Genomic DNA, 27,898 nt, shown 5'->3' with positions numbered 1-27,898 from the left:
CTATAAACTTCTACAATAATAAACCATAAAAACATGATGCACATAGTCCCTTAGTTGACTCGAACCTGTAACATTTTTTGGTAGATATTCTCAGGTTTTCTGAGAATAAGTATACTAATATACATAAATATTCTGTTTATCCTACCTTAATTTAACTTTATTATTATATATTTTGGAAGGTTGCTTATGACTACATTCTTCAGTCACATGTGGTGTCAGTTTGTATAAATGTCTTTGCATCTCAGTTTTTTCAACACTTCGTAGTAGATGGATGCACTACATTTCTTAAAGAAAGCTCAGTCACATTCACTTTTTTCTCTTTCTGCATTCTGGGATTCTGTGATAAGGCTCTCTTACAGTCTTCTTTTTCACATTCTTTTAATAAAAACAGCTTCTGCTACTCCTTTTGGCTTTTTGTGTGTCTTACTTGAGAGCTATCCCTGTTTTGCTTTTCTATGTTTACATCTCCCATCATGTATGCTCCCAAAGTATAAATCCACATATGATATACTTTCTGTTGGTCAATCTCACCTTTGCATAACAATAGCCTTTCCAATGAAGGATAAAAGTATGGTCTTGGGTGGCAGCACTGAAGGGTAAGAATATCACAAGGTTTCCCCCAGCTTTCTCCAAAATAGCTTTTAGTGTCTGATAACAGCAAAAAATTCCCATGAAAAGCAAAGAAAATTAGGAATAGGCATGACTAAAGCCCCGTGTCTCTTCCATTCATAACAAGACTAAAAGAAACTTTTAGTATGTGGTAACAAAGCTCCTATTCTTCCTCTCTACCAAAAATAAATAAATAAATAAAACCATTTGCTGTAGAGAAAGATGCACTGTGACACTTAAAGCACTGTATAAATTAGTACATCTTACCGTAAGCGGTTGTTTTTCTCTGTTGTGTAACTGGTATTCCTACATCTTGAGCCAACATTACAGAAAAGAGTTCTCATGAAAGGATAAAGGCCCCGACTTGGCAAATCTCGAGCTTCTAAATAACCTAAAACCAAGCAGTGGCAGAATTAAAACCCATGATACTGCAGTTACAAAGCCTGTACCATAACATTGTGCTCTCTTCTAGGAATTTGCTTTGTCACCTATGAACAATAAAGTTGTACCAGTGGCAGGTGTTCCATTAAGCACAATTAATTCGCCACAGAAAACTGATAACTCCCATACCAGACAATGACAACCAGACATTACGGAGCAGTTTCTGGAAAGCTCGTTTTCGTGGTATTAATGCCATTGCAACATATGCTTGCTAGACTGTCAATCCAAAATGAGTTGTGACCTAAATCATAATACAGAGTTTTTCATGAAATAGTGTTTCCTCTTTTCCCCCAGGCTTTCATGAAATGACAGAGATGGTATTGTGATGTCTGAACTTACATCCATCAAGACTGTCTAAAATGCAGCTTTTTCATGTTCTCTGAGAATTTAAACCTCAAAATATAACACAACTTCGTTTATTTTGCAACATAGAGAACAGCTATAGGGTTCCTATTTAACTTCATTTCTCTATTTAAAACATCTAAAATTAAGAAACGGTTGAAACATCATTCCACCTTCAGTAATATAACTTTTCTTTGGCAACCACCACATCAAAATTAATGGAAGAAAATGAGCAGGAGATAAGAAAGCTAGCATTTGGGCTAGCACTCTTACTGAATATCCAGAATCAAAAGATGCAGAAACAAGGAATTCACTATATATACATAATAATTAAAAACCCTAGTTTTATTTAAATTCAGGCACTATTATTTTGGATACATACACCAGAAGTTGTACTGTTAGTCAAACCATTCTTCATTCCTCAGCAACTTTACCTGATGTTTAAAACCATGAATTTTGTGTTGTGAATGACCAGTGACACTGGCAGATGATTATTCTTACTTAGCACAATCCAGTTCACAATGTGAAAATTTCTTAGAGCACATACGCTGGATCCCTTTCTGCTGAAACAAAGCAGAGGATGTACTCTAAGAGCATCCCTAATGCACTCAGGCCCCTAGCATGCATTGCATACTTGGATCCAGACCACAGCTACTCTAAAGTAAACATATGTAGCACACACTAGATTCTCTCCAGATGTTTCACTCTACATATCTACAATTGTTTTACCAGACTGATTACTAAGGAAGTTAAAGCCTGACATTTGCAAACCTTGTAATATCTTACATGGTTAATACTAATCTCTTAAAGTACATTATCAAGTAACCAACTAAATACACATCCTGTTTGGCCCTATGAGAATGATTCATTATTGTATGCCCCTTACAAAAATTATGACAACAAAGTACACATTAGAAGCCACTATTGTTATTCACAGAAGTTATTTCATGTAGTAGAATGATGAATTAAACAGAATGAATAAACATTATACTGAAACAGAACATGTACTATTTCTGTTTTGTAAACTTGCCAAGCTTTCTTCAAAGTACTAACTCTAAAGTCTCCTGTGTAGAATGTATAACTAAGTCACTTGTTAACTGAGAGGTCCAAGACTTACACGCTTGTTTTAAATACAGACTATCTTAAGTTCTTGAAGCTCTTGTGCAGTGAGTAATATAGCCAATCATCTTTTGTTGTCTCTTCACTTACTGGGTTTAACTGCTACTGCACTTCTTTATTATTCTGGGAAGTCGCCCAGTTTGGGAACCCAGCCTGCCATTCCCTGTAAAATTACTCATTAGCAGTACTGACATCTGTGAATAATAGAATAATAAGCTGAATAAAATACAATACCCTACATTATTCTTTTCTGAATGAAGTTAACATTTGACAAGATAAAAGCTAAAAAGAACATGGAAGAATTTAAAAGTGTTCATTCTAAGCCCCAGGAAGTGGGTAGGGTTAAGATTAATGTTGTCCAACATCTACTGCATAATTATTTCTCTCTAGGCCAGTCATCTAAACTGAACTTCTTGTCAATAGAAAAAAGTAAGTACAACTAAAACCAAAGAAATTCAACTTATTCCAAAGATGTTGTCTAAACCTGTTCTGACAAATCATACCTTAAACTCTATATTTTTTTCAGCCATCTGACTATGGTTTGCTCAGAGCCACAGCTGGACAAAACTTGAACACATTCTAAGGCTCTTTCTACTGACTCCACTACAATTAAGTCAACACCACTCCAGCACACCCCATTACAGTTTATCTTTAATATTTCCTAAGTACTTCTTCAAGCAGAGGCCAGCAAAAGAGAGTGTAAGTGAAACAAAACATACAGCTTTCCTTGTATTTTGGGGGCTCCTGAAAGCGGATTGCAGCCAGTACCAAGAAGAGCACACAAGGCCAGAGTATTTCAGCGAGAGACAGGACCTGAAAAGGGAAATGAAAACATCATCAGTGCTACAGAGAAAAACAAAACTGGAGAACAAATCAGTTAAATTTGTAACTTTTAATCAAATAAATAAATAAATAAATATTTCCTCTACAACTACTTAAGGCAAAATAAAACTGTTAAAAACAAATTAGCAGTTAAGACTTTTTTAAAGTACTTATAACTTTGCCAAATATGCTGCTTTCAGAGTACAAAAGCAGTTTTCACTTCTTCTGTTGATATTTGTACGCATTTCCTTCTGATCAATACAGAATAAGCCTGGGACAACATGATTACAGCTTTCCTACAGCTGATCCTCTTGAGAACTCAGCATTGTGCTTGACCTTGCTGCAGTTCCTCACTCTTTCCTGGTGCCTGCTATCCTTAACTGTGACCGGTGCATCTTTTCATCCTCCCCTGGGCTCCCTGACTGATGCCACTACATCCTTGATTTCACCTGTAATCATCCCTCTCAAAAAGCTGCCTTCGTCATCCCCAGCAGCAAGGCAGTCTGGGCTCAGCTAACAGGCCTGAGGCTGCCTACAGCCACATCTCATGTTACCCCATCTTTTCATTTCCAGGGCCACAAACTGACATTCAGCAAACTTTCAAAAAAAAAGATTCACTGATATCAAGTCTATGAAACTGTGAATGATCTTCTAGATTCACCAGTAAGAGCGCTGGGGATGTCCAAATGCCGACCTCAGTAACAAGAATGCAGTAGAAAGAATCCCGTTAAATACCTCCCATTAGAAATACTAAAAGAAACTTTTAACTTCTCTACTGAGGATTTATATTTCAAAACCTTGTCACAGCTTTGTTGTTGACCCAAACCCCACTGTGGAAGCAACTCCTAAGCTTAGGTTTATTAGAAAAATACCTGGGAAAAGTAACATAAGAACAAAACCCAGAGAGAAAGAGTGCTCCCTGTGGAAAAGGCCTGTCCTGCTGAGCATAAGGCAACAAGCTAAAGGCTTCATGAAACATAGGGATTCACCCAGACCAAAAACTCTCAAAGCCAAGTAGGAGCAAACCAAAGAATACCAGGCCATCTGCTTTCTCAGTTTCAGGGAACAGCGAGGACCAAGCACAAGGACAAAACCTAGCTGGACAAGGAACCATCCCTCAGGACCCCACAAGGTGACCAGGACAGAGCCAACAATCATTGTCAGCTTTAACCAGCAGTCCAGATCCTCAGTCAACATCATGGTTGATGAAGCAGATCTGAGACGAAGTCAGGAATTCAGTCTGCAGATCAAGGTTGAGGTCCAGTTAGAGTAACCAGAGTCAGCCACAGCCCTATGATCACCAAGCACCACTGAGACGAAGACCTACCAAAGCACCCAGACCAAGTCAAACAGAGCCGCTGGCCCCATGGGTGGAAGCCTCAGGTGAGGCTGCTTAGGCTGATTAAAACCTATCTGTGCCCTCATGGTCCTGGCACCTCTGAGAGGAACCAGGAACTATAAGTGTATTTAGATATGCACTTGATAATGCCCTCTAGATAGGGTAGGGCTTTTTATCCTCTGCCCTTCTCTGCTTCCCACTCTTTTTTCCATAAGCAGCAGCAGCCCCTTGGAATTGTGAATCTCAGAATGGTTTGGGTTGGAAGGGACCTTAAAGATCACCCAGTTCCAACCCCCTGCCATGGACAGGGATGCCACCCACCAGACCAGGTTGGCCAAAGCCCCATCCAACCTGGCCTTGAGCACTCCCAGGGATGGGGCTCCACAGCTTCCCTGGGCAACCTGTTACAGTGCCTCACCACCCTCCGAGTGAAGAATTTCCTCCTTATATCTAATCTAAATCTACATTTTTTTAGTTTACAGCCATTACCCCTTGTCCTAATACTGTATTCCCTGACAAAGAGTCTCTCTCCAACTTTCCTGTAGGCCCCCTTTAGATACTGGAAGGGGGCCTACTGCTGCTATAAGGTCTTCCTGGAGCCTTTTCTTCTCCAGGCTGAACAACCCCAACTCCCTCAGCCTGTCTTCACAGAAGAGGTGTTCCAGCTTCATGGCCCTCTTCCAGATTTGCTCCCACAGGTCCATGTCCTTCTTACGTTGGGGGCCTCAGAGCTGAACATAGCACTCCAGGTCAGGTTTCAGAAAAGCAGAATAGAGGGGGAGAATCACCCCCCTCAACCTGCTTGCCAATCTTCCTTTGATGCAGCCCAGGATACGTTTGGCTTTTTGGGCTGCAAGCACACATTGCCAGCTCATACTGAGCTTCTCATCAACCAGCACCCCCAGGTCCTTCTCCTCAGGGCTGTTTACAATCCATTCTCTGCCCAGCCTGTATGTGTGCTTGCAGTTGCCCAGGTGCAAGACATTGTAGTTGGCCTTGTTGAACCTCATGAGGGTCACACAGGCCCCACTCTCAAGCCTGTCCAGGTCCCTCTGGATGGCATCCCTTCCCTCCAGGGTGTCAACTGCACCACTCAGCTTGGTGTCATCGGCAAACTTGCTGAGGGTGCACACTGTCCATGTCACTGACAAAGATGTTAAATAGTGCCAGTCCTAACACCAACCCCTGAGGAATGTCATTCTTCACTAGTTGCCATTTGCAACTCTGAGTGTGACCATCCAGCCAATCATGGGAAGCATATCTGGGGACCTCCTGGACTTGCCAAAGCTTTCTCTTTCAAGCCTGCTGTTCTTTCTGTTCAGGGAGTCCCTTTTTTCTCTTCTATGCAGAACAAACATAACACATTTGAAAGCATGTTTGGCTCAAGAGCTTCCAAGTCCATTGCACAATATCCAGAACAGAGCCCTGGGCACTAAAGTGACTGTGCCAGCAAGTTATTCCCAATAAAGGTGGGACGTGATACTGCTGTATAAGGCATATTCACATTAAAATAGGGAAGGCACCAACAGAAGAAAAGGCACTCAAAAAACAGCAGCCCTTGTGCAGATGTTTTGCTCAGATGCTGAGGGGAACTGGCGTCTGAGAGAGGATGCTATTTTGGAGGACCGAAACTGGGAAGAATGGTGAATTTGGAAATGGAGCTTTAGGATATGGCTGATAAAAAACAGTTTTGTAGCCATTCACTTTAATTTTTATTTATTTATTTCAATGATGCAAAACCATACACATGCAAAACAGAGGGCACTCAGCATTAAGAAGCATCTCCTAGGGATATTTACATCTTTCCAGGAATTGAAGAAAGGAACATAAACTGTAAAGAACAGAAGCAGGACAAAGATGACACTCTGTATAGGAGTAGACGAAGGGTGAGAATTGTACCAGCTTTTTCTCACATGCTTAATATTAAAGCAAAGTGAAAATAATAATTAAAAAAAAAAAAAAACAGTTTGAGGAGAGGCTAATATCTGTTTTCTAAAGCTGTAGTGGCAACTATGTACTCCAAGTATTTCACAGTGGTTAAATGATTACAATCCCAATTTTCCTCTAAATTAGGGTATCAGAACAAGAACTGTTAGGATTCACATTTCACCCTTAAGCTAGCTACAGTACCATCTCAGCTGCAAACTTAGATGGCAATAAATTCTACACAAAGAATAATTAGAGAACAGTGATAGAAAAATTCAGTAACACAGTTGCCTGGTAAGCTGCATCTCCTGAGCTTCCAAAATACAGAGCTCAGAAGCTAAAGTGTCTAAAAACTAAGAAATGGAAGATATGTTTTACATTGCAGCAACTTCAAACTCTGAGTGAAGTCCAAATATAGCAATTACCTCCACTGCCTTTGAACCGTGTTAGTAAAAGGTAGAGATGCTTGCCTGCATCTCAGTTAAAACACCTGCTCTTTAGAGAACACTTGCATTTTTTTTTACAGCCCTCTCACCCTTCATGCTGTGATATCATCTAATGCCACCTGCCGCTTGTGACACGTGTTTCTTCAACAGACCACACCTGTCTTCTAGCTGTAGCTACCAACAAATAACCATGAGAAGACACTCACCTTCTGCAGATGCACCTACACAATGTAATACAGAACTGAAGCAGGGTCATTCATTATAATTCCTGGTTTGGGCAATTTTGCATCTCACTAAGGTCTCTATTCAGGAAAGGTTTGCCAGTAGTGCAAACTTAAAATTTACATGAATTAAGATTTTGTCCTTCAAAAATACATGAGGGAAAACTAGACAGAGAGCAAGAAGAGAAGTAGATCATTGTGGAGGAGAATAGGAGATACTGAGAAGCCACTTAATGCACACAGGTTAAAGTCTGAGGAACTAGGAGCATGCAGAATTGTTTGGGAATGGTGAAAAATATAATCAACGGTATTCCTTCCAAAAACAGTGTCTTTCATATTAAGAAAACATCGTTTGAAAATGAAGTTGTGTCTTTAAATCACAACTTAAAGTGAAATATTTCTGAAATGAAAAGATGTATGTTTATTTAATTGAATTAATCCTGTCTGAAGCAGCCAACATGCCTCATTGCAAATACCCAGATCAACACGGACAAGGGAAATCAATGAGAAAATATTAATTGCAGTGACATCTCTTTCTCACAAAAATATTCATTTGATAGAATGAACAAATCTCATTTGACAGAATTTTCTTCTTTCTATCTCAGAAAAAAAAAAGGCAAACAATAAAAGCAAACAATGCCATCTCATCTCATATTTGAGTAGTATTTTAATTTTTGCTGCTGGTAAAGTAGCTGCCATATTCCTCTGCATATTGCAAATTGAAAGGATAAATTAAGCTTTCTAGAGTGGACAAGAAAGGAAATTTAGAAGTATATGTAATTTTAATATACACTACTTGCATTCCCCAAAACTAGATTTAGATCCCAATCATGGAAGCTTTCTTATATCACCACTGATTACCTGTAATGTAAAAGAAATTGATTTTCATCCTTGTCACTGCTACAAACACTGGTAGTTATCTAATGATTATTGAAAGATAAGTCATGGCTCTTCAAAAACTTTTATGAGATTACCTGTCTCATTTTGAAATTGCAAAGCGTTGCTGTATTCAGCCATTTTAGAGTTAAACCACACTATTGTTCTATACTTGTGTTTTCCACAACAAGGAGACTGATGGCAAAACAAGAATCACTAGCAGGCAGCTGACCTTTTAACGGTCTGCACTGAGAAAGGAAAACCAAGATAGATAGATAGATAGATAGATAGATAGAGATAGATAGATAGATAGATAGATACACTCTTTCCAACAGAAAAATTGGGATACATTCTTTCTATCAAAAGATTTACAATATTCCTTTTTTTATCATTTCCAAAAACTCACCGGTTGCCTCACACGGCAGAGCCAATTCTTCCAAAAGAGAGCCTTGAACTGGTGTACTGCATGCCCCATTTTCCTTTTTTCTTTTCTTCATCTACTTGGAGAGTGGCTTCTTAAGGACTTTCTAGCTCAGAGTCATCTCGCCAAGCACTCTGAACAAATTCCTTGGTAACTGAGTAACTCCAGCACCGGGGGAAGGTGCAAGAGATTTTCCTGCTTGTTGAGAAAAGATGAGATTATGTTTCTGCCTCTTGTTTTGCATTTGTTGAGGAATCTCATCTTTCCTCTTGCTTCTCAGTGCAATGAACAGTGAGGGGATGGGTTTTTATGCATGCCTTCAGGCTGCTTAACTCCACAGCATACATTCTGCACTTGTTTCTATTTTTCTGGAATAAAAAATGAATGCAAAGGGGGGAGTGGGGGTATTTTATACACCTTTGTCTTTTTCCAGAGTTGAATGACTTTCTGTCACTGCAGCATTAATGTCATTTCATAAGCATATTCTAAAAAGAAAAGTGGGAAAATAAGTGCACTGCCTAACCATGTAGCCCTAACAAATGTCTGTCTAATTCTAGAATACCCTTGTAAGGACACATGTAGCATTGTGGTGGTCCTGTCACATTATCATATGACTATATTTAATTTTATCCTATGGTGAGTGTTTGTTTGACAGTTCTTTTTCCTTTCTGAGTACACATAACTTGTAAATGGAATATTCTGAAGAGTCAGAAAACTGTGTTGATTAATTAGCATGGGGTGAGGATGACTGCCCTGCTCATTGGGGATGTCACGTTGGGCAGTAGTGTAAACCTTCTGTGTGTTTTGCTCTGCCCAGATGAACTGCCTGAGATAGAATCTGATCCCCAAAAGCTCTCTCTAGAGTCAATGTAGGCAGGCACTACAGTAGGTGATTCAAGCCACCCAAAATCTGAACCAGGAATCACACGTGCACGCTAATTAGGACAGTTCTGTGTCTGAACAAGTGTTCTGTATTTTCCCTTACTGCTGAGTAAATTGCTTCATTACACTTTCTGCAAATTTTATTGTGATTGAATGAAAGAGACATCTTAACATTCATGACTATTTTTCCTTCTTAAAGAGTAAAATCTCCAAATACTTACTTAGATAGAGAAGTCATTAATAAGAAATCTGACTTCCACTAGATTTAAGCTAAGAAGGCAATCTAAAAAATTAAGAAGTCTGATGCTTCTGCTGTAAGCAATTTTTTATCTGTAGGTCCACTAAGTTCTTCCAGTTTCCATGGGAGAATGTTCCAGTGATGTCTTATGCCCAGTACCTGAGCTTTCCTTTCCCAACTTTGTTCCTCCAGAGGCCAAAGCTTTGAAGCTTATGTAAACTGTGAAGCTTATGTACTCCACTTCGTGTTAAACTGACTGATCAACCTGATAAAATCTTTGTATTTGAAATGGTGCCAATTGCCTTTTTTTTTTTTTAATTTTCTGTGGGTTCAAGAAGTAGAGAAATTAATAAAAAAGAGATTATACAGATCACACAACACAGATTATACACAACAGATTACTTGTTGTGGACTTATAAAATTTAACATACCAGTAAAAATCTCCTCCCTGTAAAGCAGAAATCACAGATGCAGTGATGGCAGAACAGGACTAATTGAACGCTTATTCTTCAAACAAGATGGATTTCCCTTCCCTTCCCTTCCCTTCCCTTCCCTTCCCTTCCCTTCCCTTCCCTTCCCTTCCCTTCCCTTCCCTTCCCTTCCCTTCCCTTCCCTTCCCTTCCCTTCCCTTCCCTTCCCTTCCCTTCCCTTCCCTTCCCTTCCCTTCCCTTCCCTTCCCTTCCCTTCCCTTCCCTTCCCTTCCCTTCCCTTCCCCCTTCCCTTCCCTTCCCTTCCCTTTCCTTTCCCTTCCCTTCCCTTCCCTTCCCTTCCCTTCCCTTCCCTTCCCTTCCCTTCCCTTCCTTTCCTTTCCCTTCCCTTCCCTTCCCTTCCCTTCCCTTCCCTTCCCTTCCCTTCCCTTCCCTTCCCTTCCCTTCCCTTCCCTTCCCTTCCCTTCCCTTCCCTTCCCTTCCCTTCCCTTCCCTTCCCTTCCCTTCCCTTCCCTTCCCTTCCCTTCCCTTCCCTTCCCTTCCCTCCTGAAAAATTACTCCACTTAGCCTTAAATAGAAATGTAAATGTCCTCAGGACTGCTGTGCCCCCACACCTCACCTCTCCCATCATCCCATGCATAAGGGATGTTTTTGCTTCTAGTTGAGCAATGCTAAAATCTCTGCTATTTCAGAGTACATATAGTAGTAGCCTTGCCCTCCAAAAGCAAAGATGAAATTCTGAGACAGCTGAGATGAAATTTCTGTGCACAGTCTAAGTATGCATTCTTAAACAAGTATTTGTCAATACTTGAATGCTGTGAATATGCGTACAGGTATACACATATATTCACATATATATATGGGTTCGCACAGCCATTTTGGAAAGCTAGGGGCCAGAATCTATACCAGGTGATTTGTAGGAAATGATAAACTAATCAGTCAGTGTAATGAATTTCAAGTAGTTATTATCAAAACAACTAATATGGAAGACAGTTCCTGATGGTATGTAAGCTAAAACAGTTCATGTGAAAAATTTGCCAAATTATTTTGAGCAAGTAATTCTGCAAAATCTCTGCTCATCTGACCGTGTGATGTACATAATTAATTATGCTCTATATAATTACAAACTCATAAATATTGCCTTCCAATTTTTAATGCTGAACAACTTTTTCATGGGTACAGGAAACAAGGGTTTTGTATGCAATTAATAGTCAGTACTAATTAATGACTCATCATTTTTACTATATAAGACATCAAACAGACAAAATGACTTTCACCGGGGAGATGTTAATTTCATTTACCCTCGCATATCATTATCCTTTCCTAAAGAAATTAATTATTGCCTAGTAAGGTGTTTTCTAGTAGTAGACTTCTTTTTCTAGAACAAAATTATTAAAGTAAAAGATAACCTCATAAACATCCATCCAAGAACAATCCCTTTGTTGGCATTCTGGGAAAATCCTTCTTAAACACGCTGCTTTAGAACTGTGAGCTTGATTGTATCATTTGCAATGTTCTAGAAATATGAGAAATATGAAATCAACCCTCCCTGAAAAACCCTTGGCACAAAAGAGACAATAATATTAAAAATTAATCAGATATGCTGGAAAAGCAACTTGGTTCTAAATATTTTTGGAAAAATATCATCTGTTTTGCTGCCATCCTGGAACCTGTTTTGCATGCTCTAGGCTTCATCACTACAGTGTCGGGCAGTAACCTGTGTAAGTACTACTCTTAAATAGCAAGTTTGTTTAGGAGTTACATGTACAAAGAGCTTACAAAGATTCAAATGCAGCACAGTTGCTGGCAGGCTAAATAAATGAAAAGCTTTCAGGGCTCCTTAACAGAGCGGCTGTAGTCAACAGCAACATCTTGAACACTACAGGGCAAATTAGAAGCTCATATATTTCATTACGTGCTCCACTCATTCCTTCTGGAATGGAAAAAAAAAAATACATGTATGTTCAGAATCAGATCGCCAAAGGAGGACAGAGTGACCTGTGCTCTTTTGTTTCTGCCTAGCTTAGCTTTGCCATGGTGCTGACTTAGATGTTTATTTTTTGCATGCGTGGGACATCCAGAACCACGGGGGCAGAAGAGGCAGCAAACCTTCTGCCAGCATCCAGCTTGGGTTTTAAAACCTGACTACTTTATGATAACATCAGCATGCCACGTCTAGCCTACAGTTTTAATGTATGCTAATTGCAATTCAGTTGGCAAGCACATTCAAAGAAACTTGGTTTTATATGTTAAAGAGATTAAAGGCCAGGAGCTACAAATATTGTTTGGTAGACGGGAATGCAGTCTAGTTGTGTGAGAATATGGCTGGGAATCAGGTAAACTAGCATATTTTCCTAACGCCACCCACAACTTGTTTCTCAAAGCTTGCTGCATGATCACAAGGCTTTCCTTTTAACAGCATGAGGAGCACTACTGGTAAATATCGACATGGCACAGCCCTGCTCTGCAGACAAAGCGCCGGCAGGATGACTGCAGTTAGCAGCATCTTTCCTGGGAGAGGCTTCCTGTGTGCAAAGTTAGGATATGATGAAAAATGTTAGTAGTGGGCAAGGCCAAATAATAGGGTTGGTTAAAATGGAGCTCTGCATTGAACAAAGCTGTCCGAATTTTACAGAGGCCAGTAGTTGGTGAGGGCTTCTGGGCAGCTCTTGGAACTGAATTCTTGTTATATGACAGGCTGATGGTAAACTCTGGAAAATTTTCTCACAGTTACAAGCTGACAAGAAGCATCTGGAATCAGGTTTCTGTGTCGTGTAAAGCCAGCTTTGTCTGTCCTTTGCTGCTGCTGCATTTTGTTTGTAGCCTGCGCAGAAGCATTGCCCCTGTCAGCACTATCCTTCCTGCTGTTACTGTAGCCGAGAGTTTCAGATTTAATGTTGTTTTGTTCAGTGGTCTGCTTTCTCTACATTACACCATAGGCTGAGGACTTCTTTTTAACTGTAGTTTAATTTGTACTCTGAAATAAAATATGAAGTGGTAATTATTTTAGAAAGAGTGAGCACGTATTTAAGTTACTCCAACTTAAAAAAACAAGAAACTTGCAGGGAAAGAAAACCTCAGCATCTTGTACTAAACAGCAGTCGTATCATCAAGTTGCACTACTGTGCTTTCTTGCAGTCAGTCTTTGCACACAGATCTGGTCCCCAAAGCTCAGCTGCTCCCAGTCCCGAGAGTGCTGCATTCAGGGCAGAAGGGAGTGCCGATGGGCACGTCCACACGCATTCATTCGCTCACTGTTTTCTTTCTCCCTGCTTGTCAGTGGAAATGAAACACATCTCCTATTCAGCTGTGTAAACTGCAGGTCTTTATGCGTTTGATTCAGGAACATATTCAGATCCATGAGGACATGAGATGGAAATGCAACTATTACATAACCCACAGATAAGGCCTTGAAAGGACTCAGGAAGAACATTTAGAAATATATTGCACGTTAAATATGTATAATTACATTTTCAGGAAATACTGAAAATATCCTCAGGTAAGAATTATTTTACTTATTTTTTAGAGGATAAAAGCTTTTATACTCTAAGTACTTTTGGCAATAGGTCATTCCGTAATCTTCATTTTAGGACTTCTCATAACTTCCATTAAAGGAAATCTTTCTCTGAAGTACTTCAAGATACTAAAAACAGAGACTCATTTCTTCAAATCCCTAATCAAGTCACTGCCCATTCTCAGCCTTTTCCAAATGTGAAATAAATGTGTTTTAACCTGCTTTCATCATGGTTCAACCATTTCTTTAAACAGAAAGGTAGGGTAAGGCCAGAACACCAGGAATCAAGAAACCGACCATCAGTAGAAACCCAGCTCTTTTCTCCCTCCATACCTTCATGCTTCCATCTTAGTTGTATCTTCTGCCTTTCTCCTTGGCTTTTATCCCTTCTGATCTCTGCAGTAACCTGATTCTGTAGAGTATTTCTAGGTAGACTGTGACACAGACAGCAAAAGTGGGCCTTTGGTTTGAAACTGAGTTTTCTGGTGTTTGCAGGATTTGTAGATGTACCAAGAGATGCTGCACCATCTAACATCAAACATGCATTGCAGGTCCTTTGTAACTTTAAAAATATCACTGCTCCAAATCCTGATTCATGTTCTGCAACCTACATATGCTGATTTTCCATATGATACAGAAAGAATAATAAGTGGCTGACATTAAAGATTAATTTGCATATAAAAGCCTGTTAAATATTTTAGAATTCTTTATGGACCTCTCTGTAAAACCCACAGGAAGGTAGCTGCACTGCCGGATGCACACAGCTGAGTCATTTCTTTATCTTTCTGTCCAGCTGCAGTCACTAGGGATAATGCAATTGTTCTTATCAGGGTAGCTTTCTGGCAAGTTTCCTCTGAAGTTAAGAGGATTTTTTTGGATGTAGGATGTGTTTATGTAGCACCTTCTTGTATTAGGAATACAGTATTACAGGATGGTGACCAGTGGAAAACAACAGGATACTTGGTCTCCTTTGATTTCTAATTTTCTTTTTCTTAAACCATACATCCCCTTACTTCACCTTCAGAAAGCACAGAAGAAAAATATTTTAGCAGGAAGAGAAGTACAGTGTCATAATGAACAGTGGGAAGGAGAAGAACATGGAAGGGGAGTCTGCTGGGGCCTCTCTCTTCCAAACCCATACCAACCAACTCCATGTAGGCTTCTCGTCAGCCTAGAAGAGGGTGGCACGCTGCTTCTTATGCAATCTCATTTTTATTTCCTTCCTACTGGTCTGGGAACAGGAGGTTGCAGGCAAGGATGCTCTTTGCCACACAGTTCCCAGGACCCCGCAGGGTTTCATGCAATGCCCAGGCAACTACTGGGCACAGCTAACCACAGATTTTCCTTTTGTTTTTTTAAGTAAGGGAGGAACAGTTCAAACAAAATGTGGAATTCTTCCCTCCCAACTCCTTCCCTCAACTGGGGGAAACGAAAATAAGCTTTTTTTGAAAAGCTTACCTTTGTTGTATATCTTGAACGTAAAATGAGAAAAACTGTTTTTAAAATTGAAAGAAGACTAAATTAGTAAATCACAGGAATTTAAACCATGTTTGGATAAAATAAAAAATAAAAAAACCCTCTCTTTTCCCCTATCCACCTCCACTATGTCCTACAGTTTAAAAGTTATCAAACTTAAAATTAGTCCTCGTTAGCAGTTTCCCAACCACATGAGCCATCCCTTCCCTTTTTAATACATTCATCAAATTCTTCCAGTTTCTGTCACTTCTTGGTGATGTCGGTGCCTACTACCACATCACTCCCTCTCAGATCTAACTCTCATGCTTGTTCAGAGAGCGTTACAGACTACTGCCATCAGAAAGAAAATCTACATTAGCTGGATCAGGAACAGCTCTTCTGAGAGTTTATTCAGTCTTTTAACCAATGATTACTACTACAGCTGTCCTATCCATTGCAGTAGAGAGAGATAAATGCATTTTTCTTTAGTTGACCACATATTTATACTCTAACCACAAAGCAGCAATGACCACGATTTAAAAATAAGAATAAAAAACAACTGCTAGGCCAATGAGCACAGAAAACTTTGCAGAAATGGTTTTGATAGCACGTACAGTCAATAAGTACTCTCCCTTTTTTCTGAAGACCTGGAAACCATTGCAAGAGTGAACGCTACGTCCTGAAGGTGTGGAGATGAAAACCAATTCAAAAAGGAAAAAAATGTGAGGAAGAAAATGAACTATCATCATGCAGTCCTGTGAAGATGCTGTGCATCTCCTGAATGCCTTTGGTTCCTCTTCAGTCAGCAGGGACCATGATTCAGCAAAAGATTTCAAGTTCTTCAATGCAATATTACTAGTGTGTTTCCTGGATGCTGATTCAATGGCATAGTTAAAATGGGACATGAATGAACTTCTTGGGTTAATTATTGAGCTAATTCAGGATCTCTGAAGTAGAGATGTTCAACAGCTAAGCATCAAGTCCTTAATGCTGAGGAAATTTAGTCTCACACTTTGCAATTTCATGAAATTTTAATATATGAAAATAATACTGTTTATTTGTCAAAGTCTGGAAAAAATAAACTGCATTCACTCTAAGTTTTCTTTACAAAGTAAAGCAACAAAGACAATTATATATATATTATTTTAAATACAATGTGAAAGGATTAGAATTCTGAAGTTAATTTTAATTTGGTGGTTTGCAAGTACTTTGCAAGAAACATTTGATTTTCTTCTTACTTTTTCTTCAGCAGCAGGGATAAATAAAGCTTTTTCATACATTACGGCAAGCTTGTCCTTCACAACAGATCCACTTTCCAATTCACAGAAAAGCGAGTCTTAAATCCCAGCAACACAAAACTAAATTAATCTTAACTGAAGTCCATTCAGCACATTCAGTTTCCAAAGCACACTGAGATAAGTGATTAACTTCCACAGACACATGGAATGCTGTAAGCTATTCTGAGGCAAAAGACCTTTAATGCACAGAAGTTGTGACCATAACTTCAGCTGTGTAAAAGCCTGCTGCTTCTAAAAACCAAAGATGGACATTTCATACTTTCCCAAGACTTTTCTTAATGAAATATCCCACTAATTTTTGCGGTCTCTGCTGGTACTCCACAAGTACGTCATGTGAGCTGCTAATCTGATCCCCTTCAAGACGATTCAGAAGAGTAACACACACTACAGCAGCTAGAAATGAAAAGACAGTATTAGTTAGGAATGACATTCTGGCACTTCAACAGTCCAAAATGATAAACATTTGAACAAACAGCTATGAGATGAGAACATGTGATAGAAAACAAACACGAGAAAACAGTGTGCAGTACCATAAAACACTACAGGACTAACATGCTATGGATGGCATAAAAAAAAAAAAAGTTACAAACAGTTTAAGACAACTGATCAATAGATTAGCAGAGCAAGAGCTCTTAGGTATCTCCAGATACTCATATCACAACTCATGTTTTTCTGGATAGGAATTATATTTCATAACTATCCAGGGATTGACTGGTAGGAACTGATCAGAGAACTGTCTGTTCTAGCAGACATTTGCCGCCCACTGTCATCTACCTTACCCCTAACTCGAATTCCTGCACTGTAAATCCAGGAGCCAGCAGATAAGCTGCTTCAGCGTTTGTGGGAGCCTGGAAAATAGATGAGGATCTTGTGGATCATCTCAGGCTAACCTGCTACTTTTTGATAATCAGAGCACCAAATCCCTCCCTTCACTCAAGCTGATCTCTACCATTGTTCTTCTGTACCTGGGCTTCTGCTGGTGACAGTTTGCAGAGCATGAACAGTATCACACACTGCAAACCTACAAAGTAGAGACAGCAAAAAGGAGCATGCTACCTAATGGCTTACTGATACCTAATGGCTTACTAATGGGCTAGATTTTTAATCACTCTCATGTCAGTTAGAACAGAAGGCGTTCAATGTAAGTATTGGCCTTTTTCCTTGTTTTTGTTAATCTCCTCCTCCTTGTGCCTAAGGCAGTTTGAGAAACATAGATGTTTTAAATTAGCAGACTCTCTGCCAAAGAAAGTGAGAGACTACAGTTAACATGGTAAGTGGGCAGATGCTGTATTGCATCATTTTAATTGGTGTTTTTTCACTAAAATGTACTGAAAATTAGCTTGTGGAAAATATTAAAATCTCATTTTATAATTAGGAATGGTTTATTCATGATGCTTTCAAAGATCTTTAACTGTTTAAGAATTACAGCTATAAGTCTGCACGAAATACATCAGTTTTCAATTTGATATGAATGTATAGAAAGTGATTAAAATTTTACTTATATGAGAATCAGCTGCTTGATTAAATTAACCAGTCGCTTCCAGCAAACTTGAAGAACTAAATGAATAAAACAAAGTAGTCCTATAGGGTAATTAGGTACTTTTATGATTTATGTGCTTGCCGAGGGCTGGAATAACAAATGACCAGGCCTAAACTATACAAGAAATTTGAGAAGCAGTTTGCATAAGTTTTGAATACATATGACACAAATCAAGCAGTTACAGTAACAGAACTATAACCAGAGATGTTTCATGCAGAAGGTCTATTAAAGCCACATGCACAGATTTTGCCAGAAATTGCCAGCACTGCAGAAAAAATCCTCTAGCTTGAATAAAGCAAATTCAGGTTAGCTTACCTCTGACACCACTCAGATTGCACATTGCAGCAAAGACAGAAGATTCCATCTCAATGTTTCTGACACCAGAATCATAAGCCGCTTTCAAATATCGCAGCTTCTCTTCCTCATTATATAAGCAGATTGCACCGTCCAACCTGCCCTGTCCTGCAAAGCCATTTTGTAGAAATTTTCAGATGGAGGACGTCACAGAAAAAATTCAGTTTCTAAAATACCCAATTACTGCAGTTTCCCCTATACAGTGTCCAGGTTTTACTACTATTTACTACTAATATTTTTTTCACATGCAAGAGAAATAAGACAAAGTGATTCTTTGCTATTTCTAGAGTTTCTATGTATTACTTGAATTTTTTATAATGTGACTCATGATAACTTAATTGGTCTTCTCCATCTTAAACCCTCAAATTCATAAACAGGAAAATGTAACAAGTAGTTTCTCCCATGTGGGACATGTGTCAGAACTCTGCAACAAACTACATCTCCTTTAAGCTGTATAGAAGTGCTGCATTTTTTCCTGCATGTTTAATCATTGCCTAGAAAAACTGCCAGGCCTCAAAATGCCTTTCTGATAGTACCTTAAAAAGGTAAGAGGTGAGGAGTCTCTTAAGCTAAATAGTGAATACTAACACCACTCTTTGAGAAAATTAGTTTGTTCAAATTAAGACTAATGCCTACAGATAAAATGGTAACACCTTACGTGCAGTATGACACAGTGATTTACTCAGTATCTTTTTGTTTTCAGGAGGTGTATTCCTAAACTCATGTCCCTGAGCTTTTTTTCAGTTCTTGCTTATGTACTGAAAACATTCCTGATGCTTTTTTTTTTTTTTAAGTGTTGCTTGGCCCTGTAATTCGTGTCTGAGGAGATACACAAACTGATATTGTCTTCTTCTGACCCATCTTGTAGACTAGCAACAGCATGTGTTCCCCTGCACATTGAACCTTTAGTCACCTCACGTTGCCAGTAACTGCTAGAGCAAGCAGTATGAGGTGCAGTCTACAATCCGTTCTTGCAAGATTCGGAAGATTTTTATTAACAGATCTGGGAGACCAGAAAAGCAACTGAATGTCTATACACTAACCCTAAGTAAGCCTTGGAGGTTTGCCTCTCCTGTGTAGCAACACTGACACAACTCAGCTAAATACTGTCTTCAGTTGTGCATGGGAAACAAGCTCCAACGTTTCTTTTAGGAAAAAGAAAACAAAAAACAACAAAAAAAAAATCTTTAGATATTGAGCCAGTTGAGAAACAAAACAAAACAGATACAAAAGACTCCTCTTGTACTCTTGGTAACTCAGTAAATTACTGAAATTTTGTGACGGACATACCTAACTGACAAGTACATGAAAAGCGTATAGTGGACTATAGGCATTTCACAGGACCTGTTTGAGGTGGGTAGAATAATTCCCCACAAAATTAAAAGTTTGATACAGCAAATTGCTAAGCACAGTGCTTGATTTAAAGTATATTAAAACCTAGGTTAATGATAGTTGACAGGACAGCTCAAAGTGTGGGATGTGGTATTTTCATTGGACGGGAACCTTAATGTTAAAACAGTTTGGTAAGGATCTGTTGCTGCTTACCAATATACTTCTGTTGGCCTGTTGCTAGCCTTACCTTCATAGAAATCCAAAGTGCACATAGTGTTTCCAATGACTGTATTGAATTCATTGATTTCTTTACTGCACTGCATCAGCTCTTTAGCTAGCTCTTCATCTAGATTTGTGCTGCGAATTATGGTTTTTCCCAGAACAACCTGTTCAAACTGAGGTTTGAAGGTGGCATCTACAGACTGCCTAGTGATAACCACTGAGCCTGGCTCCAGACCTGCAGTAAAAAGAAACAGATACAGTTGCATAATGTAGTTAATGCTTAGTTTCCACAGACCTAAAAACATACATCTTGACCCTATCCTGCTTCTTTTAAAGGTGGCAGTTTTGCCCCTGAATTCACTAAGGGATTTTCTTCGTGCATGCCTAACTGCTTCAGTTTATTATTGCAAATGTTTTTGAAAGAATAAAATTTTGAATTTTTCCTCATATATTCTTTCTTATCTCTTATTTCATAAAGGGCAGGAATGTCCTTCTCACTCCGTCAGATCCCTTCCGTACATTTTGTCTTTCCAGAGAAGCTGATACTACCTTTTCTTGCAAAATTATAGAAGCAAAATGATTCATTGTTTTATATGGAAGGACAATTAGGAACAGGAAATAAAAGAAAAGATACATGATTAAATGTATTCAGTCTCCTGCAGACAACTGTTTTTACCACCAATCACTTACTTTCAAAAGACACTCTACTCCCCTACAGACATTCATTGGTTTGAAGAAAAAAAGAAATCAAGAGGGGAAATACCTATTCCACCCGAGGTGCCAATGCGAATAAGGGTTATGTTGGAACACTTGGCATGATACAACAGTTTGATCAGCTCGTGCAACATGATTGAAATAGAAGGAATGCCCATACCGTGCTGAAATGAAAGCAGAAATTCATGTTCGACATTCACATAGACAATGCAAAATATATACGGAAGAAGAAGTTAGACGATATCTCCCTCTTGATACGTTCTTCCAAATGTCTCTTAACTCACTCTGGCAAAAACCCTAACCTTATGGGCCTACTAAAGAAACTCTGAACAGCAAATAGAAGGACTCACGCTGAATTTGCAGACTATGGATGAAGTTCAATATTTCTAAAAAATCCTGAATCACAACCTATTTACATTCTCAAAATTACAATCAGTGTCCTTTCCTAAGTTTTCAAATGTACTTCATCACAGAACTTTTCTTAAACACAAGGAAAACCCCACTCTGATTTTTTACCAACCTGAAATACTAGTGACTAGTTAAGCTAAAGGTTTTCAAAACACAATTGTTACTATTTAGTCACAAAGTTCAGCAAATATAAGTCCACCTCAACATGTATGATAATGTCAAAAGGAAGTGTGCAGAGTGATACTACAGTTATGTTGTTGCGATTCAAGTGTGTAATTTATCTACAAATTAAAGGTACGAGTTTTAAAATGAGTTGGCAGCACAAGTCCCATGGAATGCTACTCTTAAGCTATGGGAACACATTTGAAAATGCCACTGTAGGTATTTAGATATGAATGGGATACAGCCATTTTTTTTCAATGCCCCACATACATCAAGAGATCTTTTTTTTTTCCCATTATACAGGATAAAGAGTAGGGATAAGACCATAGTCAGTCTGCTCAAAACATTTATAAGGCTGTCCCTGCAACACCTCAGGGGTATGCAGGGGAAAAATAGACAAGAAAGGAATCAAGGTTTTGGAAACCTGCCCTTTTACAAGAAAGGGCTAAAAAGGAAATCTTAATTAGCCAATGGGACTATTTTGAACATGGCTGAAAACCCTTTAAAACCTGACTCTATTAAGTGTTTAAAAGAAATATGCATTCATATTTTCTACTTTGAACCACATCACTGAATTATGGCCACTATCTGATGTATGTGAGATATATGGACACTTTTACATTCCAATTCTATGTTTTGAATGGTCACTTACACTGACTGACAAAACAGGTCCCACTTTGTACATTGCATAACGGTCAGTTCCCGCACAGATGTTAGGATAGTCACCACCTTGGCTCCCAAGTCCCAGTTCTTCAGCTATGTAGGCAATAAAAGCTTTCATCCGTGAAGGACTTCCTCCAACACATACGAACTGGTGTGGATGGAATTCAACAAAACAAAATTACTTGTATGATTCAGGTTATCAAAGAACATGCAAAGATAAACATAAGTATGCAAACACCTTAAGTTAACACAAAGCTATTCACAGATGTGGTTCTTCTCATAATTATTCTAAAAGGCCATTAAGAAAAATTATTAATATATATTTATATTTCCATACACCATCCAAAGGCTTCATCCTGTTTAAACTAGTAAAATACAGATATTGACTTCAAAGCCTCCAAAAGGAATTCTACCTGAATAGAGACTACAGCATTTGTCTTTTCACTATATGAAAAGAGACAGTCAGAAACTATTATCCCCAATTGATACTGATAGTAGCAAAAACCTGCAAGTCTTATCCCCTGTCCACTCCTTCCTCAATTGGTGATACACTGCCTTGTTTAATCTTATTTTGAAGACCGCTGTATTCTACCTTCTGCAGAAAAGCCTTAGGCTTGCTGAATGAAATGCAGCTTCTTACCTTTACATCTCCGAACAACGCAGGAAAATCATGGGTACCAGTCCCAAGAGCAAAATGGTACAGGATGTCTTCTTTCATTTTCTCCAGGTGAGGGTTGCAAAGATGGATCGCATTCCCTCTGTCAGGACAGCAGCATTTTGAAACATATAGAATATATACAAAAACCTACACTGAATAGATCCTAATTTTGCAAATTCAAGCAGTAAAAGTTGGGAAATCCTACACCTAAGCATGTCTGCACTATCCTATCACACGGAAGCATTTACAACAGTGCAACCTTTACCTTGAACAGTATTAAAGCTGTAAACAAGTGCATGGCATTATGGTGAGCAGAGCAATGGGAACAGGACCAGGGAATATTCCATAGCCCACCTTACCACATCAGCAGTCTACAACAAAGTTGAAAAGCAAACTCGGACCTTTGTGTTTTGAGTGATCTTCCTAGCCACTTGAGAAGGGTGGGAAGTTTTGGGCTTTATAGACAGGCCCAAAGAGAATGTCTGGCAATTTGGCTCACTGTAACTCTGTCATCCAGCCAGGAGGAAAGAATCAACATCCTGAAATCAGCAAGAATATAGAGGAGCGGAAATAGGACAGGAAAGAAGCAAATGGTAATCTGAAGCAAAGAAAAAACATGTAAGAGAAAAATAGTGCAAGAAAAAGGGAAAGAGAGGAAAATGCAAAAAGAATTCACTTCCTTTTAAGTTGCTTCTTCTAAGGAAGTGATACACCTTAAAAAAAAAATCTTTTTGAAGAATCAGGAAATGCCAAAGCAATGAGGAAAAACTGAACTATTTAGCATATGGGAATTGCCTTCATGGAAAATTTGGAAGTGGACTAAGCAAGCTAAATGATTCATAAAACATCTTCCTTCTGTGCTTGATGTTTCAAGTTCAGTGGAAATAAGTAGGAAAGACTAGTCAATAATAACAGACTAAAATAAAATACCGACCAATACTTCAAAGCAGTTTTTGAGAGATCAAGAATCAAGAACTAAGTATCTTCCAGACACAAGAAGATGACTTAATAGCTTAATGAACGCTCACTGCAGTCACAGCACAGCTCAGCAAATTCAGACTGCTGTCAGAGGAGACAAACGAAAGAGTTTGCCTGGAGTTTATGCAAAAACAAAAATGACTTTGCAGGAACAACTCTGGAGACTAAACATAGGCGTTAGTGTTATTTTAGATGTTTTAGGTTATCGTGTCTGTCTTCTAATTCTTCTCAGAAGGGCTGTGCTTTCCTGCAGGTCCTATATCTTTATGTACCAATCCTGTGCAGGACATACTGGTTACCTTCAGAAGTCTAAACTCTCCTAACTACCCATACCGAGTTCACTGAATTGTTCCTCAAAGAGCAAAGAAAATAGTTACAATCCCAAAGTTAAATCATTTTTGTTCTTGAAACTCTCTAACATCACTAACTACTCAGCAGCAGCCACTACAGTCAACGCAATACATCCTGATCCACCCTGTTTGTCTCTGCCCAGCACCAACTACTGCCTTCAGCAAACAAAAGAGCAGCCTAACAAAGTGGGTGGTTCCTCTCCTCTCCTTCCACCCAGCTCATCCTTTTCTTCAAGAAAGTAATAAACTCTGGGAGAAATAAAGAGTAGGTTACTGCGCTTCAGCAAGGAGCAGACAGCCCAGGAGATTGCCAGCTCACATGAGCAGAATTCCCAGGCTGCCCTCTCTGAGTAATTCCTGTTAGTTAGGCTTTGTGAGACTCTCCTCCCATACCTAATGGGTCACTAATGCAGATGAAATAGCTGCCTGTGATGGTGTTTACTGAAATGGCTTTTTTTTTATGACTTGAAATTACTTTGCAATTTGTTCTCAGACAAGCAAAAAATATTTCCTTCTTTATGAGAATACCAGCAATAAAAGCTTCTCTCCAGGAAATAAACTGGAAAAAGGCGAGGCCTCTGTTAAAAGTACTGTGAAAGTCAAGTGGTATGTGCCAACACTACTGTCTTCACGCCTGGCCTAAATAGAGCTTCCTTCCTCAGCTGTGTCTATATTTTACCTTTTTCATCTCATATCCAACCAGCAACGCTCTTCAACCCACGGTCTCACTGTAGTTGCACACTGTTACTAGCTTGCATTTGTTATCTGTCCATCCAAATCTAATTGCAGACTTGGACCCTGAGGTAAAACGAGCAATAAAAGTAAGCATATTACTATCTGTACATGGGACCAATGCCCAGGATTTACAGTAGAGGCAAAGTTTGCCTGATAAAAATCTTGGGCTGTAACTCAATGGAACAGACAATTTATTCCCTCACACTGCTGTAAAGCGAATGTAACTACTGGGGGTTTAAACAGAACATGAATATCTGTGAACTAAACATGCGCATATGATTTTACTAAAAGAAGTTGAAAGTAAGGATGAGACAAACAGATTGAAATTTTTGTTCAAACTCTTCAAGCAGGCAGGTCTAGCTATAGGCAGCAACCAAAGTCAACATTTCAATGTGTTAAAAATAATAAAAGCATCACCTATGCTTGGAAAAATTCACTGCCATGATAAATGAAAAAGGCGATCCAGAAAAGCACTGTGTAGATACTTGATCTTATAATCAATATTTGTGTCATATACTTTATCTTAAATGCCTGTGTAATGAATTTTACAGTTTGAGGAAGAAAGTAAGTGTGAACTTGGACAAGACGATTAATATCTGAATCTTACTTTGACGACTGTTCATTTTCATTTTTCTTCTCATTTGAGATCCCAGGAGCCATGTATGCTTCAACCTAGAATTACATTAAAAAAAAAAATGCATCAGAATAGTCCCAACTATGGAGCTAGCATCAATAACAGTGATAGAAACCTTCTACAGAGATGACACACTCATAAACATTAAAACCAAAAAACAATTCAGCCACACTACAGCTTCTCTAACTCTAGCAAAATGAACATCCGCCATTCCTATGACTGAGCAGCACCACTTCCAAAGCACTGACACCAAAACTAACCACCTTCTAACATAATCCCCACCTCACCACGACTTCTGCTCTCCAGTGTAAGCAACACCTGGCTTATGGGCCAGAGAGAGGCAAGTCTCAAAGCTAAGTAGGCAGTCCTCTTCCTTCTATACCTCCCTTATGGTCAGCAACGGCTGAACCAGATTTAGTCCCCTTTTACCTCTGCCTCCAGAAGGTCTCCACAGCTCATCTCTAACTGTCATACGCCTGAAACCTGAGTTCCAGGAAACATCTTACTCATTATATTCTCTTTGTCAAACTCCTCCTACTGATCATAAGAGCATTTCTATCTGGCCCAGCCTCAGGGTGAAGACGACTAAACCAAATATGAGTCCCAGAAGGTCCAGCACTCTAGTCCATCATCCATCTTAAATATCTTCTTTTTTTCTAATCCATTACCCTAACCTATTAAAAAATAAATAAAATCAAGCTCCTTTCTGCATTTGAATAGACAAATGTATCGCTGGGGCTTTGGTACCAATACGATGACAGACGTAATTACGGGATGATTCATTTGTTATTATTTTCAGAAGTGAGTAAGGCTACGTGCAGAAGTTCTTTCTTTCTGGAAATGCCCTTACAGGAAGTCTTGAATCACAAAGTTTTGCTCTACCCTCCCTTACAAAGAGCCTGACAGCACGTAGCTACCAGAGACAAGTTTTCAACTCTTAAAGACCCAGGGATGACACTGTAAGGAAACAGAAAGCAACCGGTTTTGCAACAGGATTACAAACAGATGAATTTTGAAAGAACTGAAGAACAAAAAAAAAAGATGAGATGAGGATGGCATGTTAAAAGCCACTGAATAAAGGAAATGTATTCGAATTTGGAAAGGATGATTATTTTCTTCATCTAAAATGAATTTTATTGAGGGAAGTTAAGCTTCGCATTTACTAGATGCACTGAGTGCGTATCAAAATCTGTGCAAAGGGATGTAAAGCGTAAATACCACGTTTAGAAACAACTGCACGTCCTTAGGGCTGCGCGACAGGTGTCAGCTGCTTTGGGTACCGCTACGGCGGTGCGGCGAGGTGCTGCGTGTGCTGTGGGAGAGATGCAGAGCTGCTCTTGGGCTGTGCCACCCCGAGGTGTATCAGCACGGGGCCGGGAGACGGGGTGAAGGAGCAAGGCGATCCCCATGTGCCCAGCTGGCGAGCGGCTGAGGATGAAGAGGATGCTCTTCACCCGCCGCCTGATTTTGAGCAGTATCAGCAACGCCCTCACCCTGCCGAAACGCACGGAGAAACGGCGAGCGCTGTGCCCAAAGTTTCGGCTGCCTCCCTCGGCTGCCTCAACGCTGATGCTCGAGAGCAACGGGCTGACAGCAACGTGCAGCCTGAGACAGGGCGAGGCCTAACTCGACATCCATGTGAATCCTCTGATAGATGTTTTAAGGCCGTGCAGTAGCCAGTGTTTTGTTTATTGTTTGCGTGTTTTCAGGAGAACCCGAACGAGCAGCATCTCCAAGGCGGATCTCCCGTTCGGTTCCGAAGGACCGCCACACGCCCCGACAGCTGTCCCCCTGTCCGTCCGTCCGTCCGTCCCCCCGTCCGTCCCCCGTCTGTCCGTCCCCCCGTCCCCCGGCGCTACAGGCGGCTGGGGGCGCCTCCCGCCGACCTCCGCTGCGACTCGGCGGGGACCGGGGGCTGCCCGAAATGGCCGCCCGCCTCCCTCCCTCCCTCCCTCACCTCACCGCCACCGCCCGGCGGCTCTCACCTGCCGGGAACCGCGCCGAGCCCCGCGGCTCCCCCGGCCGCTGCCGAGCGGCCTCCCGCCGGCCCCAGGCGCCGCCCCGCCGCCGTTAACTCCCCGAGCGCCGGCTCGGGGCGGCGCTGAGGGACCCCAAGGGCCCCTCACGGCGGGAGGCGCCCTCACAGGTGTGAGGCGGCGGGCCGCGGAGAGCGGCGCTTTACAGCCTTCCTTCTCCGTTTACGGCCCTCCTTCTCGGCGAGAAGGGCTGTCTCTCTTCTGCCAAGTACCTCAGCTTCTTGTTGAGGAGTGCCGGCGAGGAAGGGACGCAGCCGGGTGCCGCTGCTCACCGCTGGGACTTCACCTCCCGGCAGCGATCCCTGCGGACGTTCCTCTGCTCAACCAGCCGCCCACCGCCTGCCTACCAAGCGTGTAAAACCCGGGGCAGCACGCTGGGTGGAAGTCCGGTGTCAAAGCGAAGCCCGCTGTGTGGTTTTGAAACATTTCCGTGGAAGCAGAACCTGAGTCAGCTGGCCATTGCACCACCTAGTGATAATGATGTAATACTTGACATAAAAGCTATCGGCAGAGCTGCAATCCCGCAAGTTTGAAACGAGTTGTAAGGAACCGAGAAAGAGGGACTGAAAATACTCTAATCTTGGCTAATGCTTTCATAGGTCCATCTCAAAAATCAGAGACTTGATGTGTAATCTATTAAGAGAGGTGCAGGCCAAATATGAGTTCTTCAGTAGAAGATATACTTAGTCTAGCACAACTGATTCAAGACAGAAACTGAAACAAGTTTAAAGGGAT

The 27,898-nt window shown here is 40.2% G+C and overlaps 2 protein-coding genes across 6 annotated transcripts in view; both read right to left on the bottom strand.

Moving 5' to 3' along the window:
• The window catches only part of ABCA13 (ATP binding cassette subfamily A member 13), a 199,941-nt gene extending 191,239 nt beyond the window's left edge, over window positions 1-8,702 (bottom strand). Inside the window, 3 exon segments of the mRNA XM_048076400.2 lie at window positions 877-1,000; window positions 3,231-3,324; window positions 8,548-8,702. Coding sequence (XP_047932357.2) covers window positions 877-1,000; window positions 3,231-3,324; window positions 8,548-8,616 — 287 coding nt within the window. The 5' untranslated portion in view covers window positions 8,617-8,702.
• A 7,389-nt stretch (window positions 8,703-16,091) lies between these two features.
• UPP1 (uridine phosphorylase 1) lies at window positions 16,092-27,598 on the bottom strand. 5 transcript variants are annotated; one of them, XM_013182069.3, is made up of 8 exons: window positions 27,376-27,598; window positions 25,101-25,165; window positions 22,413-22,530; window positions 21,762-21,920; window positions 20,589-20,703; window positions 19,851-20,060; window positions 18,233-18,379; window positions 16,092-16,770 (listed from the first exon to the last, which is right to left on the bottom strand). In XM_013182069.3, exons 2-8 carry the CDS (start codon window positions 25,151-25,153, stop codon window positions 16,631-16,633), a joined length of 942 nt encoding a protein of 313 aa, XP_013037523.2. In that variant the 5' UTR covers window positions 25,154-25,165; window positions 27,376-27,598; the 3' UTR covers window positions 16,092-16,630. The 5 variants fall into 5 exon arrangements, with proteins under 5 accessions (XP_013037523.2, XP_047932384.2, XP_013037524.2 ...); XM_048076427.2 differs by lacking the exon at window positions 27,376-27,598 and adding an exon at window positions 27,113-27,323; XM_013182070.3 differs by lacking the exon at window positions 27,376-27,598 and adding an exon at window positions 26,346-26,364.
• Between the last annotated feature and the right edge of the window lie 300 nt (window positions 27,599-27,898).

Source organism: Anser cygnoides, chromosome 2 (assembly GCF_040182565.1).
Source record: "Anser cygnoides isolate HZ-2024a breed goose chromosome 2, Taihu_goose_T2T_genome, whole genome shotgun sequence".
Lineage (NCBI taxonomy): Eukaryota > Metazoa > Chordata > Aves > Anseriformes > Anatidae > Anser > Anser cygnoides.
The sequence above is the reverse complement of the archived record's forward strand: the minus strand, read 5'-3'. Positions and strand labels throughout refer to the sequence as shown.

What these genes read in the sequence shown, in the direction of transcription:
- UPP1 (XM_048076426.2), bottom strand. Translation starts at nt 25,586, where the DNA reads ATGAGCTGTGGAGACCTTCTGGAGGCAGAG. An exon ending in GAGACCTTCTGGAGGCAGAG is followed by an intron (nt 25,166 to 25,556) that starts GTAAAAGGGGAC and finishes ATGTAATTCTAG; the next exon opens with GTTGAAGCATACATGGCTCC. An exon ending in GAAAATGAACAGTCGTCAAA is followed by an intron (nt 22,531 to 25,100) that starts GTAAGATTCAGA and finishes CTGTCCTGACAG; the next exon opens with AGGGAATGCGATCCATCTTT.